General features: G+C 45.0%; 1 protein-coding gene across 1 annotated transcript in view; it reads right to left on the bottom strand.

Annotated features, from left to right (window-relative positions):
* SH3BP5 (SH3 domain binding protein 5) overlaps positions 1-16,331 on the bottom strand; it is a 96,364-nt gene extending 80,033 nt beyond the window's left edge. The window contains exons 1-2 of the mRNA XM_044679498.1: positions 15,836-16,331; positions 13,447-13,509 (exon numbers count right to left, since the gene is read on the bottom strand). Of these exons, the coding sequence (XP_044535433.1) occupies positions 13,447-13,509; positions 15,836-16,012 (240 nt within the window). The 5' untranslated portion in view covers positions 16,013-16,331. The remainder of the gene's footprint in view (positions 1-13,446; positions 13,510-15,835) is intronic.
* Between the last annotated feature and the right edge of the window lie 282 nt (positions 16,332-16,613).

Genomic DNA, 16,613 nt, shown 5'->3' with positions numbered 1-16,613 from the left:
GAAGGAAGGAACGAAGGAAGGAACGAAGGAACGAAGGAACGAAGGAAGGAAGGAAGGAAGGAAGGAAGGATGATTAGCTGCCTGTAGACAAATCACTATGCAAATTCTGAAGCATCTCCAAGCATTTTGCCAAAAACCAAACTGTCTATCATCAAATAGCCCCAGATAGGGGTAATTCGCAATTAACCCATTCACCTCAAAGTTGTGTATAACAATGGGCCTATCTTCCTAGTGGTCCAGAAATCTGGCTACAGATGAAAGATCCTTAAGGCCAACCCAAAGCAGTTGTTTTTTTGTAGTTTTTTTTTTTAAACCTTTACCTTCAATCCTAGAATTAATACTACATATTGGTTCTAAGGCAGAAGAGTGGTAAGGGGCATTGAGAGTTTAGTGATTTGCCTAGTCACATGGCTAAGAAGTATCTGAGGCCAAATTTGAATCCAGGACCTCTCATCTCTAGGCTTGGCTCTCAAACCAGAGTCACCTAGCTGTCCCTCCAGTCCTTGTTTTTTTTATTATCAAATTATAAATGCTACCTTTTAGAAAACATTTCAAATTTTATTAATGACAATTTATAAAATAAATAAAATAACAGAAGGGTAAGGCGGGTGATTTAATTTCCTCCAGAGTCTAGGCTTACGCTCAGTTTTAGAACCAATACAATTTCTCTTTCCATACTTTCTCAGGCCACAATTTTTTATAATGTGCAAAAATAAATATTTGATCTTAGCTCCCATACATCTTATCATTCCATCTCTCTATTCTTCATCCCTCCTGAATCTATTCTTTGCTTCCTTTGAGACTTCCAATCTCTCCAGCCCTCAAGAATTTTTTGGGCCATCATTCCTCTGACTTCTCTTTTCTATCTCAACCCAAGAGTCAGCCATTTCAACCCATGTCGTCCTTTACTTTCTGAACCGCTGCCCCTTTTTCCTATCCTGACTCTTCCTGCCAAAGCTTCCAGCTGTCTGTTTTTCCCAGTCCTACTCATGAGCAGCTGAAAAGATCTCATGACTGAGGAAACTGTATGTTCATGCTTTCCAACCTCAACTGGGGTGTACTGCAGCAAGGCGATCCATTTATTCCTTCTTAATTGATTCTCCTCACTCCCAATATTCCCAACACCTCCCCATCTTCTCTTTCTCCTTTCTCTCCCTCCTTCCCCTTTCTTCTTCTGTCTCTGACTTTGCCTTCAAAAATTGAGACCTCTCAATGTGAATTCCCTCTTTTCTTATTTCCTTCATCCCAAAACTCCTTGACATCATCTCTCATTCTCTTTCTTTCTCCTACTCGAGACTGGAGAGGCTTTCTCCTCCTCAAGGCTCATCCCACTACAAAATGATCCCATCCCCACTCAAGTTCTCTAGCAGATAAGTTGGCACCGAGTATGAAGGACTTTAAGTGCCAAACAGAGTAGTGTGTATTTAATACTAGAGGTTTTAGGGAAGATTCTTGACTAGAGGAAATTATATTTGATCCTGGAGGTAACAGGGAGACCCTAGAGCAGTGATGGCAAAACTTTTAGAGACCAAGTGCCCAGATTTCACCCTCACACCACATGTGAGCCACCCAGACAGAGGAGGGAGGAAGCACTCCCACTGGGCTGCTGGGCAGAAGGATGGCTGATGTCCTCAGGCACTGTGGAGAAGGGGAAGGGAGCACCCCCCCTCACTCTGGCATTCATGCCATAGGTTCACCAACATGGTCCTAGAGTATCTGGGGGGAAGAAGGTGAAGTACTCATATTTGGGGCATGAGAAATATCAATTTGGCAGCTCTGATAGAGATGGATTGGACAAGGGAGAAAGGAGAGACAAGAGAAAAAAAAAGGTCAATTAGAATGCTATTTTGCAATCAAAAAATGATGATGACCTGAAATAGTGTTGGCCAAGTGAGTGGAGAGATGGAAATGGACAGGAGAGATGCCTTGGAGATCAAACAAAGTCTATTCTACTTTCACAACATCTCTTGAATTCTTTTTCTTTTCTTCTCTGATACTTCCAACTCCCTGACGCAGACCCTCATCGACTCACAGCTCAAATATCACAATAGTCTGCTGGTGGGTCTGTTTGGCTTGTCACTTCCCTCTCCAATTGGTCTTCTACTCAGCTGCCAAATCCATCTGCTTTAAAGCTGAAGTCTAACCATGCCATTTCCAACATTCCGCCCTTCCTACCTCCCACTCAATAAATTCCAGTGGCTCTCTAGCTCTATCTATGTATCTCTAGGTGATATAAAAAATATCAAATACTCTGTCTATTGTTTAAAGCTCTTCGCAAGTTGGGCCCACCTATCTTTCCAATGTTAAACTTAATTCCCTTCCATTTCCCATGATCTGGCTACACTGACCTCCTTATTGTTATCCCACAAGACACTCCCAGCTCATCACTCTATCCTGTGCTCTTCCACCTCATCTTCACAGTTTCTCATCTTCAAGAGCCTCATCAAAGCAAATACTCCCTCCACTCACACCTATTCCAATCCTTTCTACCTCTTAGTAAATAGTCCTGAAGAGTCGCCAAAGGTGAAAGCTTCATTACACTCACCAAGTTCGAAAGACTTCAAAACTCTGGACAATACAGTGACCCATCAGGACTTCTGTAGGTCAATCAATAAGTATTTATATTAAGTATATGTACACACACACACACACACACTCCCAGCAGGGAGGAGTTAAACATCTCTACTCACTTCATCCATAACCATACAGCATCCCAACCCAATAAACCTTTGTTCCTGCCAATTCATTCACCAATCTGCATCTTTTACCCACAATCTCCTCTCCAAAGAGAAAAAGCAAGACACAACAGTAGTAGCCAAGCTAAGAGGAAAGATGGGATGGTCTGGGAGAGGTTCCTGGCGAGGTACACTGGCGAAGTCCATGAGAATTCAATCCCAGGCTTCCTTTACGTTTCAACCACAGTTTTCTCAGCCCCTCTTAATTCTAGTGCCTTCTCTCTCTTATTAGTTCCTATTATCTTGAATATAGCTTATTTGCACATATTTGTTTGCTTGTTGTCTCTCCAATTTGACTGCAAGCTCCTTGAGGGCAGGGACTATCTTTTCCCTCTTTTTTTATCTCCAGTGTTTAACTTAGTGCCTGGCACATAGTAGGCGCTTGATAAATATTTGCTAACAAGAGGGGCGCCACTCCACTCCACTCTTTCCATTGGCAGCTGGCCAATGGAAACAATGCTCTCTGCTGAGCCAGTTACAAGATGGCAGTTGCATAGCTTTTGTTGTAACACAAGCCATATGACTGGGTCTGTCTCTGGACACTTTACAGTCAATCACTGTAACAATGGACTGAATTAAGAGATGAAAGAACTGGGTTGTAGCTGAGCCACGGGGCTAGCCCTCAGCCAAATGTTCTTGGAAGAGTCCCCATATGTAGCAAGACCCTGTCATCTGTTACCTCAATGTTCTCCCATAAGAATCAAAAAGTGACCACACCAGTAGCTTCTCTGGCCCTTTGAAAAGCTGGACATAGAGCTTACAGCTAGGTAAGACAGTAAATAAGAGTGCCAGCCCTGGAATCGAGAGGATATGGGTTCAAATCTGGGCTCAGACACTTCCTATTGTGTGACCCTGGAAAAGTCACTTAACTCTATCTGCTTAGACCTTGCCACTCTTCTATCTTAGAACATCCCAAGTGGTCTTCTTGAGCCCCAACTCCCAAATCACCCACCCAAGGAAAATATTGCAAAATTGAGGAGCTAGTATAAGGGGGAAAACATTTCTTTCCTTTTTTATACTAGGGAAAAAAATATGGCAGAGCACACATGTACATCAGTCCTTCTCCTACTGGGTCCAAGGCACTCCTCCTTTGCAACCTGCTAATTCAGGAGAGGTGGCACCGTAACTAGAGTGCCAGACCTAGAGTCATTTGAAGACTCATCTTTTCCAAGTACAAATCTGGCCTCAGACACTTACTAGCTGTGTGACTTCAGGCAAGTCACTTAATCCTGTTTGCCTTAGTTTCTTCATCTGTAAAATGAACTAGAGAAGGAAATGGCCAACCACTCCAGTATCTTTGCCAAGAAAACCCCAAATGGGGTCAAAAGGAGTCAGACATGACTGAAACAACTGAACAACAAATCCATTAGAGATACTAGATATTTCCTTGATTTACCCCTAGGTCCTTCCAGGTGAAGCATGGTTTTAAACCACAAAGCTAGGGGGCAGCTGGGTATCCCAGTGCATTGAGAGCCAGGCCTAGAGACAGGAGGTCCTAGGTTCAAATCTGACCTCAGACACTTCCCAGCTGTGTGACCCTGGACAAGTCACTTGACCCCCATTGCCTAGCCCTTACCACTCCTCTGCCTTGGAGCCAATACACAGTATTGACTCCAAGATGGAAGGTGAGGGTTTAAAAAAAAAGAAATACAAAGCTAGAAGAAAGGATCTCAGTGGCCTTGTTCTCAAACAATCAATGACTCAGGCAATAAGCATTTATTAAGCCCCTATTGTGTGTTAAGCACTAGGTTAAGGCCCAGGAGCACAAAGAAAGGTAAAAATATGGCCCCTACCTACAAAATGGGGAAGAAAACAGAGAGCCAGTCAGGATGGGTATGGTATGTCATCACAGCAATTGGGCAAGGAATGGATGGGGGAGAGGAGAGAGAGACTACGGGGAAAGGCTTCCTGCAGAAGGCAAAGCTTGAGCTGAGTTCTGAAGGAAATCTGAGAAGCCTGGAGACCCAGGCAAAGAGGGGAAGTGTTCTAAGTGCAGGGGACATCGAGGGCAAAGGTGCACAGGTGGGAAATAGAGTGGAATATTTGAGGAACAATAGGAAGGCTAATGTTACTGATGACAGGGTGCATAGGAAGGATTAAAGGGCAAGAAGACAAGAGAGGTGGGAAGGGAACAAGACTGTATCAGAAGGGGGCAGCTGGGTAGCTCAGTGGATTGAGAGTCAGCCCTAGAGACAGGAGGTCCTAGGTTCAAATCCGGCCTCAGCCACTTCCCAGCTGTGTGACCCTGGGCAAGTCACTTGACTCCCATTACCCCCCTTATCACTCTTCCACCAAGGAGCCAATACACAGAAGTTAAGGGTTTAAAAAAAAAAAAAGACTGTATCAGAGGCAGAGTGGGTGAGTTAGTTGGACCATGTAATGGATGGTCTTGGGCTTGGAGTCAGGAAGACCCCTAGTTCAAGACCTACCTCGTACACTTAGCTAAAGGACCCTGAGCCAAGTTACTTAACTTCTCCAACCTCAGTTTCCTCATCTGGGAAATAATAATAGCAGCATCTATCTTCTAAGACTGTAAGGTCCTTGAGGGCAGGTTGCCCCTTTTAGTATCCCCAGCACATAGCCTCATGCCTGGCACATAGTAGGGGTTTAATCAATGTTTATTGATTGACTGAAATGGCATAGTATGTGTAAAGCACTTTGTAAATCTTACAATGCTATATAAAATAAATACTATATATAAATAGTTATTATTATTATTATTACAAATCTGATGAGCACAGTAAAAGGCAGTGTGGGCCTGATGATTTCCCCAAACTAGCTATAAGTCTGTCAGTAGGAGCCTGACCAGGATAAAAAGGCTTACCTGCCCGGAACGTGTTCCCTCCACCTGGCCCTCCCCCTGGAGGTACCGTCGGTCAGCTGTCGATTACTCAGGACTAAACAATCCAGTCTGCGGGTTACGCTGGCCTTTTCCTCCTCCTTCTCCCCTTTCTCCCTTGTCCTAGCTGACGTCTAGCCATGCTACTGACCTGTGATAACTTCTTTATCCAGTGCCCAAGAGGAAGGAACTCAATCCGACCCGCCTGGCTGCCTACTGTGGTTTAAAAATTAGTTTTTTCTTTTATTCTAAAGATGTTGAAAAAAGTTGCGATTCCTGATTACATGGATGTTTGGGAATCACTGTGGATTGGGGTTTTCTAAGTAACTGTTCGCCTGGAACACAAATATCTGAAAAATCAGCTTTCAGAGACATTAAAATATTCCACTTTTAAAAATTAAAGCAAACAATTCGTCTTACTTTATGCCAAACGTCTAGAATTCATTCTTGTTAAGTGACTTTACAGGTTAGTCCTGAATAGATTTTTTTGAGGGACGGGTTTTTCCCAAAGCTGAACTCTTGGTTTCTTTACTATGGGAACTCCCTGTGTGGGAACGACCCCCATTGATACAGATTGTCAACTCACCTGAGCCTTATAGGTAAAAAAACTTACCTGGGGCACTGATTAGTTCATTGATTAAGGATGACAGAAACCTAGAAATGGCCCTTAGAGGTCTAACCTGACCCTCTCTTTTTACCAATAAGTGAGCTAAGATGCAGAATAACCAAACTGACTTGATCATAGTAAACCCCAGCCTCTCTGATCCCAAGGCTAACCCTCCTCCCTTATATCACTTTTGGAGTGGATGCAGGGCTGGCCTCAAAGCCAGAAAAACCTGCGTTGAGTCACACCCATGACACGGAGTAGCTATAAAAGCCTCGGGCAAGTCATAACCTCCCAGCAATCTAAGCAGTTCTCCAGAATCACAAACCGCAAAGAAGACACCAACCTACATACATTGGGAGAGGGAGTTTTCTCACTAGGGGAGTCCCTCTGCCAGTGAAATCAGAGGTTCAGGCCATCTCCTTCTATAGACCAGTATGCCTTTCTGTCCAGACACGTACTAGCTCTCTGACCCTTGGCAAGTCACTTAGCCCTGTTTGCCTCAGTTTCCTCTTCTGTGGAATGAGCTAGAGAAGGAAATGGCAAATCACTCTAGTATGTTTGCCCAGAAAGCCCCGAAAGGGGTCATGAAGAATCAGACATGATTGAAAAACAACTGAACAACAAAAATTAAAACAACAACCTTCTGCCCATCAAAAATGTATCTTCCAACCAAAAACCTACACCCAGGAACATGGATCCTCTTTGGTTAAGAGGTAAATTCCTTTTTTCCTACGTTCATTCATTCAATAACACATTTCATGGACTTGTAGGATTCAGAACTGGAAAGAAACGAAAGAAACCTATCTAATCCAACCCATTCTCATTACAGATGAGAAGGCAAAAGCGACTTACCCCAAAGCCCGGTTCTCTGGCTCCAAACCCCGTGCTCTTTCCACTATACCAGGGATGATGGCCTCCATATTCAGAGATGGAAGATACACGGTCCTTAGAGGCCCTCTCGGGTTTAATCTGAATCTGTTTGTCACATTGAGCTTTAGAATTTAGCAGAAAATCAAAAAGAGACAGCAGAGTTCAGCGGGGCCAAGAGGTAAGGAAAGTAGGCAGCTAACTGGAAGCTATCAAATCACCGGGCCATTTTCTATTGTGTAAAAAGGGGTTTGGAGAACCAGTTGCTCAGCACAGGCCACAGTCATCATAGTAAAAACCTAGGCTACAACCCCAAAGTAAAAACAGAATATATCACCCTGTCCTTGTTGATTGCTTGAGAATTTCCAAAGCACATTAATATACTTACATTATTTAGGTTCACAACCAGCTTATGAAGGAAGAAGGGCAGATGTGACTTTAGATAAGTCATTTTACTTTCTGTGAAACTCAGGTTCCTTATCTGGAAAATGGGAGAGTCAGGCAAGAAGGTCCTCTCTAGTCCCTTTCAGCTCTAAATTTGTGAGCCAGGGCCTTATTTTATCCTTAATTCTGGGGTCAGGAAACTTTAGCTTAGGCTAAGTGATTTGTCTAAGGTCACAGGACTAGTCAGGGAGAGCCAGAAAGAGAACTCAGGGATTCTATATTCATTCATTTTATTTTATTTTATTTTTTAAACCCTTGTACTTCTGTGTATTGTCTCATAGGTGGAAGAGTGGTAAGGGTGGGCAATGGGGGCCAAGTGACTTGCCCAGGGTCACACAGCTGGGAAGTGGCTGAGGCCGGGGTTGAACCCAGGACCTCCTGTCTCTAGGCCTGGCTCTCAATCCACTGAGCTACCCAGCTGCCCCACAAAACTCAGGGATTCTAATGCCTGCCTACATCTTATTACTTTCCTCAACATGACAACAGATAGTTTGCTATCCAAGAACAAATTCTGTGAGTGCCCTACCTACCATCGCTGGATTTAAAAGAAAAAGGAGCATTAAGGATTTAATCCAAACAGTTATGGTAAATGATTATGATGGAATACCACTGTGCTATATAAGAAATGATGAGCAAGATACTTTCAGAAAAGCCTGGGAAGACTTCCATAAACTGATTCAGAGTGAAAGGAGCAGAACCAGGAGAACATTGTCTATAGAAACAGCAACATTATACGATGATCAGTTATCTGATCTGTGATCAATACAATGACCCAAGATGATTCTGAAAATCTATGATGGAAAATGCTAACTCCCAAGAAAGAACTGATGAATTCTAAATGCAAATTAAAGCATTTTTTCACCTATTTTTTTCCTTTGCAAAACAGATAATATAGAAATATGCTTTGTATGACTTCATATAAATAACTGAGATCCTATTATTTGCCTTCATATTACTGGGTTGGAGAGGGGCTAGAAGGAGGAAGAGAATTTGGAACTCAAAAAAATTTTAATGCATGTTGAAAATAAATTTAAAAATTATTTTTAAAAGAAATATTCAGTCTAACCCTTCATTTGATACACAAGGAAACTGAGACTCAGACAGATAAGAAGATTTGACCAATGGCCCACTGCTTTAGGTAAGTCAAGATTTGAATTTGTATCCCATGACTCCAAATCAAATAAGAGTAAATTCAATGGTCTTTTGAGGAAAACACTTTGTAGAATGCTAAACACTATATAATTGAGTTACTGTAAGTATGATTACAAATATAAATGTCATATTCCAAATATAAATATCATCCTTCCATATACCTTGACATCCCAGCTATTGGCATCAGAATACACAAACATTGTCACCAAGGACTCAGTGTAGAAACATTGCCATCCGAATACTCATGCTATAAGAAATGATGAACAGGATGATTTCAGAGACTGCTAGAAAGATCTATGTGAATTGATGCAGAGTGAAATAAACAGAACCAGGAAAACATTATACAGAGTAACAAAAATATCAAGGAATGATCAACTGTGAAAGACTTAGCTGCTATCAGCAATAAAATGATCCAGAACAATTCTGAGAGATTTATGAAAAAGAATGCTATCCACCTCCAGGGAAAGAACAGTTGGAGTAAGAATGTAGATAAAAGCCTATGATTTTTCACATGTTTGTTTGGGTTTTACAAGATTATTCACTTATAAGAATAAATATGGAAACAAAAAAATTAGGAAAAAAGAAAGAAACATTGCAATCTGCATTAATAGATCTCCCCTAGCAGTGCCCTACACTAATGAACCCACAAATCCAGACTCTCCCTTTCCCTTCCTCCCCACCCCCAAGGTAGAAAGGATTAAGGGGGGAAAGACTATGACATAAAAACCAAGGACATTGTTAAAACTTTAAAACATGACACAAAATCAATAAAAAAAAAGGGTCCAAGAGCAGCAAGGCAGTTAAACCCTGTATGCAGAAGGCATCATTTCCATGTCCCATGTCCTTTACTGCCTTCCCCTGTCCTTTGGCATCACGGAAAACTAGCTGCTCTGTTTTAAAGGCACATGCGTAAGTCGGCTCTCCTCAGTTTCCCTATCTACAAAATAGAAATACAAAAATAAAACAGACTAGATCATTCTGAATGTCCCCGGCTTCTCTGAATCTGGGAGCCTATGAGCTCACGCTGCCCCAAGTGTATTTTTGCTTATGAAGCCTATTAGTCACTCTTGGCTATGACAACCATTAAATCAGCCAGACAGCAACAACCCCACCCATCCACGCCAGCCCTTGACCACAACCTAATCATTATTCTGGGTTCCTCTCGGTCCCCTCGCCAGGAGGATACAGAGCAGGAGCACACCTGCTCAAGGGGCTGGTGGGAGGCAGGAAGCACCTGCCTAGATAACTGCCCCTGGTCTATGAATAGCTAATTATACCTAAAAATGGGTTCAGAAAGAAAGCTTAGACCAGCTCATTAACTGGTTAAATGGCACAAGGTCCTCGCAAATCCAGGAAAGATTCGCAGTCACCAAAGACTCTCTCCTGAGACAAGCTTTTCACAGTAGCCACCTGGTACCTCACCTGCGCTTTCCCTTCTCTAGTCCAGTCCCCAGCATTCATATACAGGGTTTGAGTTTTCATTGTTCAAGTGGGGACTGAATCTTTTTTTTTTCTTTAAACCTTTCTCTTCTGTCTTGGAATCAATACTAAATATTGATTCAAAGTCAGAAGAGTGGTAAAGGTCAGACGTTTGGGGTTATATGAATTGCCCAGGGTCATGTAGCTAAAAAAGTATCTGAGGCCAAACTGGAACTCAGGTCCTTCAGGGTCTAAGCCTGGTGCTCTATCCACTGTGCTACCTAGTTACTCCTTGTACATCTTTTGGAAAATGCTGTATACTCAGTTTCTCCACAAATTTCTATAAAAGCACCATGCCCCACCCACAAAAAAAAAAAGGCAGAAAAATTAGCAGTGATGTAAGACATCAGAAAAAGAGAGTCTGGGGGTGCAGCTGGGTAGCTCAGTGGATTGAGAGCCAGGCCTAGAGACGGGAGGTCCTACATTCAAATCTGACCTCATACACTTCCCAGTTGTGTGACCCTGGGCAAGTCACTTGACCCCCATTGCCTATCTGCTTTGGAACCAATACATAGTATTGATTCTAAGATGGAAGGTAAGGGATTTTATTTTTAAAAAAGAAAAAGAGACCTGGGTCAGATTCTAACATCATCCCTTAATATTCAGAGAGCACAACCTTTCTGAACCTCAGTTTTCTCATCTGTAAAATGAAGGATTACCTGCAAGGATCCTTCCTGATAGGCCACAGGACCATACAATTAGAGTTGGAAGGGATAGAGACTCTGTAGTTCAACCTTGTCATTTTAAAGTTGAAGAAGCTGGTGGCTAGACAGGTTAAAAAACTTGTCTAAGATCAGAGCTGTTAGAGACAGGATTTGAATCCATGTCCAGCCACTGATCTTTTTAAATCAGAGGTTCTTAAACTGGATCTTTAGGTAGATCTTAGCAAATCCATTATCTTGGGAATGGGAGAAGAGGAGGAACTATATCGTGATTTCTATATCACTGGTTTCTTTTGTAATCCCATATATTTTATTTGTATGATTTTGAGGAGACCAGAGGCTTCACCAGACGGACCCCAACTCTATGATCCTGTTATTTCTTTCCTCCTCTCCTAATCTGCACGGCTAGAATGACATTAACTGATCAGAGCCTAAAGCAACACAGGCTGAGTTCCGATTGCCCCACTTGTATTGGCAAACTCCATATTTAAATCTATGTGCCTAGATCTGGGGCACAGAATAGCAAATTATTCTGCCAACATTCCCAGCCAACTTACAAATGTTCCAATCAAGGATAAGTAACAAGCCCAAAGATTTTCTCCTTTTAGTTTAAATCTGACTTCTAGCACACTTAAAGCTTCTTAGAAGAAGTCACCTATTAACATGGGCATTGTGCAGGCTGTGCACAGGGAAATTCCCTTCCCCCTTCCTGCCCTAGTGAGGCAAAGACCATTATTCTTGGACATCCTTTAGGTTGGCATAGACAAAAGAGATGCACCTCTATAGCTTAAGCCCTGAGGATCCCAGACAGACCCTCCCCAACCAACTAATGCCTGAGTGCAAGAAGTCAGTCCACATTCTTGAGAAGGATACAAAAACCCCTGAACTGGGGCATCCTGGGAGCAACTCCCCCCACCCATAGTTGCTCCACTCATGCTGCCGTGCCATGTCGTGGAGGGCAACCCCCCAGGGTTGTTCCACTCATGCTGTCTTGCTGGCCATTGATCCTATCTTACTAATAAATCTTTCTTTTTACTTTTAAGCTAAGCTTGGAGTCCTCTCATTCTTGAGAATGGTTTCCTTCCCGAACCCAGGGGTTCACCATTTGCACCCCTATAACACTATTCTCTTCTTCTCCTCCCATTTTACAGATGAGAAAACTGAGATCTAAAGAGAGGATGTAATGATTTGCCCAGTGTCACAAAAGCTAGTCAGTCTAGCTGTTTTCTCTGATACAGTCTTGCTAAGAGACACTGGATTGATTTATGAGAGTCAGACTGTTCCCCTCAAGACCATCATTTGAATTCTGCCACAAACAAAAAGAAACTGTTCAAATTTTCCAAAAGATGATAAGAAGGACAAAAGACCAATTGGCAGCCATGAAAATAATGAAGCTGTTGACTTGTTAGTTAGTCTAAAATTCTCCTGGGATTTAAATTTAGCCCAGTACTGTCTGACCTGACAAAATGAAAATCAAGTTTTAGAATTCTCAGCCTGAAGCCGTCCAGCGACTCCAAGAAGGTACCTGATGGGTAGGACACAGAAAGGGGAACCAGGGACTGAGAGAAAAATGGGTTATGGGTTAAGAACTAATGGAAAGAGAATGTAAGGGGAGAATAAAGACACACAGACGAAGAACGTTCTGGCATAAGGTAGACAGACAGGGAGCAACCTCTGGTGGAAAAGAGTTTCACTGGAATGAAGCTCTGATGGTCAAGAGCTTCCATGGTTCAGAGCTTCACCCTTAGCCAACATACTGCTATTTTTATTGGGGTTACAACAGAATAGGGGGAAGGGAAAAGAGGAGTGGTCAGATACGTTGGCACTATGAGGTAATCATCCCCGAGATACAAACTGTTGGTACCTAAAACAATAGGCAGAGCTACACCTAGATCAGGAACCCATATGGTCTATGGTCTTGGTACAAATGGTAATTGATTGTTATTGGTAAAATAAGGAGACTGAGATAACTGACCAGTCTGGGAAGGGCTAGGAATTTGGCAAGGCTGAGGTTCAGTTTAACTCAAGGTTACAGAAATCAATCATACCTGGACGGCGACACAGCCCAAAGCACCTTGCCTCACTAACCAGCTTTCTGTACCATTCAGAAGACTATATGTTGGCACATCTAGGCAGCTGAGTGGATAGAGTACCAAGTCTGGAGTTGGGAGGACCTGGGTTCAAATTTGACTTCAGATACTTCCTAGCTATGTGATCCTGAGCAAGTCACTTAACTCCATTTGCTTTTCTCTTAGAATGGATCCTAAGTACTGATTCTATCTTAGATCCTAAGTATTGATTCTAAAACAGAAAAGAATAAATAAATAAAGCTCATAAAGGGGTAAGTCACTAATCTGGGTGGGAGAGTACTTCCTGGACCCGAGGAAGAGCTCCTGGATTGTTTTGCCCGGGTCCATCAGCTTCCTAGCTAAGTATGTAATGTAAAGCAGACCTTTGCATTCCAGCTACAATCTTGAAAAGCAGCCTATGAAATAGGAAGCAGGTTCAGCTTAGCTGTTCAAACCAAATTATTTCAGGTAAGTACTCGCCTAAGTCCCAAAGAGGGGCCCAGAACAGTCATCTCGTAACCATTAAAACGGAGCAATCAGCCCCAAACATTTCCCAGAAGAGAGGAGAAGAGGACACAGAAATCTCAAGTACCTCCAGTTCAGTTTCCCGTCTGTTGATTTCATCCGTAGACTGATTTAACTTCTCCAGTTCTCCCTGGGGAAAGAAGAAAACGGTTTAAAGCCAGGGCTCCTAAACAGAGGGATCTGCAAACCTGGAAGGGGAAAAAGACATGATCTCTCTCTTTTCACTAACTAGCATTTCCTTCAAATAATTTTAAAACATTCTCCTGAGAAAGGGATTGTGGGCAACACTGGGCTGCCCAAGGAGTCCGTGAGGTGAAGAACACCTGATTTAAAGATTTTTAGTAGGAGTTTTCTGTTTGTATTTTTTTTTAATATTACCTGGAAGCAGACACAGAGAGAAAGAGAGAATTATTAATCCTGACAGCCATCCCAAAGAAAATAGAGCAGGCCCTGGCTGGAATGTTAACTAGAAACAGAAACGTGGATGAACTTTGGCAGGTTTTAAAAACCTCTCCATGAAGGGGTCCCTGATTAAAGGGGAAGAAGGAAATGGTGAAACTACCATTTAAATGAGTGTGTGTAAATACATGTAAGATTTTAAGACAAAGCCTTTTTTTTTTTAAATTCCGGTAGTCCCACCAAGGGTTATTTCTAAAGATTTATTCCAAGGATCTGACTTCAGAGTACCAGAATCAACTCCCTTGGCACCGGCGAGTGCCCTAAAACTAAGGCTGACTGTCCCTCTTTTTAACCAGGCAAGAAAGGAGCCCTGGTAGTCTAAAAATAAATCAAGGTCAAGAATCTCCCCAGCTCACAAACCTGTAAGTCTTTCAGTAGAAGGCCTGACTTCTGACAATAGCTCGGGAGTTGAAAGCTTTTATTCTTCTTTGTTCATGAAGGGATTTTAAAAACCCAACACTGCCAGCTAACTGGTCTATGTGGCTGTTTTTTAAACCAGTTCACCTTGATGAAGATCCTGCCCCTCCACCTAAACTGGCCTTAGTAAAAGAGAGAGTTAAAGTTGGGTCACCTGTACTCTGCAAACAAAGAACCTGGCTTGCTCGGAGGATTTCTGCCTCCAAGAGGGGGAAGGAGAGGGAACCCAGGTTTCAAAAGGGTCTCAATTGAATATTTTCATTCAAGAGCATCATTCACGATTTCCCAGCTGACCTTTAGCTTCCTAATCGGTTCCAACAATTCATTCAAACCCCATCCACACAGTTAAATGATCTTTTAATTGATTTGTGAACTGAAAAACCAATTAGGACTCCGAATAATTGCAGAAGACCTTTTAAGCAATAGAAAAATGACCCTGGGGTGGAGGGAGAGGCGAGATCCTGAAAAAACCCATTTCTTGTATTGTGTGTGTGTCAGGAGACTCTGGGGAGAGGGAAGTTCTCCAGCCTAGATCGCTGCTTCAATTCCAACCTTAAAGAGATTTTTAAACTTGGTTTTAGGAATCCGGAGACAGAAGGCTCTCCTGCCTCCCTCCATATTTCAGCTGGGCGGCTTTAAAGCCTTCTTGCCCCTGCTACCTAGTCATTGACCGCTGTCCCAACAATAAGGGGGGGAAAGGCATTGCTGTAGCGGCTCAGGCCAGTGGGTAGACTGCAGCGGGAGCCCCCCACCCCCACCCCGCCCCAAAGTGGCAATGAAACCACGGTGGCTAACAATGAATTAGAGGAAAGGGAAGACTTTTCTATGGGGATGGCCGGGTGACTCACTCCACCTGGGGCCACGGGGGCACCTGCAGACTCAGCTAAAGAGAGCCGAGGTCCTGGGCGGACTACGTCCCGGGGGAGATGTGGACCGATGCCCACTCGGGTAGGAGAAAACCCCAGTCACAGGACAAGTCTTGTCTCCGTGCACGAGAAAGGGACAGAGCTAGGGGGTTTGGCAATTTCATAGCCAGACCTAGAGACGACGATCTTCTACTAGTCTTTGACCCAAGGACTGGAGGGGGCGGATTAAATCTCCCACCGCCGAGCCCGAGCAGGGTCGGGAGCCTCCCACTCGCCCCCCCCCCTTTTGTCCTTTGTTGTCGGTCTCTCTCCGAACCGCTAGTCATTCCCACCCCCAGATGCCGCGGGAGGAGGCTGCAAACAGCCTGCGCGTGGGTGCGGCAAACGAAGTGGGGGGCTGGGGGGGTCACTCAGGACAGGGTGCCCGTACCCCTCCCACTTCACCTCAAGCAGCCTGGTCTCCCCATATCCCGGCCCCGCCCCAAATGAAGCAGCCCCTACCCCTGCCGGCAGTCCACAAGCGTACCGCACCCACTCGGGGGAGGCAGTGTTTCTGGATGCCGGAGAGTGGGGGTCAGTTTGGTCCGGATCCGGGTGCCGAACCCGGACAGCACGGAATTGGGGTGGGGCGCTGCAGCCCTGGTGCCGCAGCCCGCATAGACACAGGCGAGAAGGTTCCGCGCCCCCCCTCCCCCCGCCGCCCCGATCTCATACCTGAATTCTAGGGTCCACCTCCTCCTCCCTCTCTTCCTCCTCCTCTTCCTCCTCCTGTTCCATCAGCTCTGGCTCCGTCTCCTCTTCCTCCTCCGCCCCCAGGGGTGGCGGCGGCGGCAGCTGGGGGACCTCGCCCTGCAGCTCCTCCGGCCGGCCCCGCTTCAGCGCCGTGTCCATGCGGGCAGCTTGTGGGGTAGCGCAGCACCCGGCAGGGAACCCTCGGGAGCCTTGAGCGCCTCTGGAGCGCCCGCAGCTGGAGCAGCAGCGGTGCGGAGCCCGCCCCCTGCCCGCCTGCCCACACCCCCGCGCCCTGGACCGCAGTGGACACCCGAGACCCCCTGTGGTGGCGAGGCACGCAAGCGGCGGGATGGCAGGCGGCGCGATGTCCAGCGTGCCGCGGGCCTCCTCGTCCTCCCCTCGGGCCGGGCTGAGGCCGCTGGAGGAGGGAGGAGGCAACGCGGGCGCCCGCCCCTTCTGCCGATGCTGTCAGCGCAGCATCTCCGCTGCCTCCTCCTCCTGGGCAGCCCTGCCTCCTCCCCCTCCTCCCTTTCCTTCCCTGCCCTTCTCTTGGGACCCCTCGAGCTGGCAGGACCCCACGGACGCCGGCCCTCCTGGCCTGGGCTCCTGGCGGCCAGTGACGGGGTCCTCTGGGGACTGTAATGGATCTTTAATTGTTCTTTCGGTGTGGACAGTTCAGCGGGTCGGCACCGCCACAGCACAGGCCATTGGGAAAGCAGCGAGGCTCCTCCGAGCCCAGAGTCCCCGGGCTATTTGATGA

This window comes from Gracilinanus agilis, chromosome 5, assembly GCF_016433145.1.
Source record: "Gracilinanus agilis isolate LMUSP501 chromosome 5, AgileGrace, whole genome shotgun sequence".
NCBI classification, from domain to species: Eukaryota; Metazoa; Chordata; class Mammalia; order Didelphimorphia; family Didelphidae; genus Gracilinanus; species Gracilinanus agilis.
Note: the sequence above shows the minus strand (reverse complement) of the source record. Positions and strands in the feature narration are given on the sequence as shown.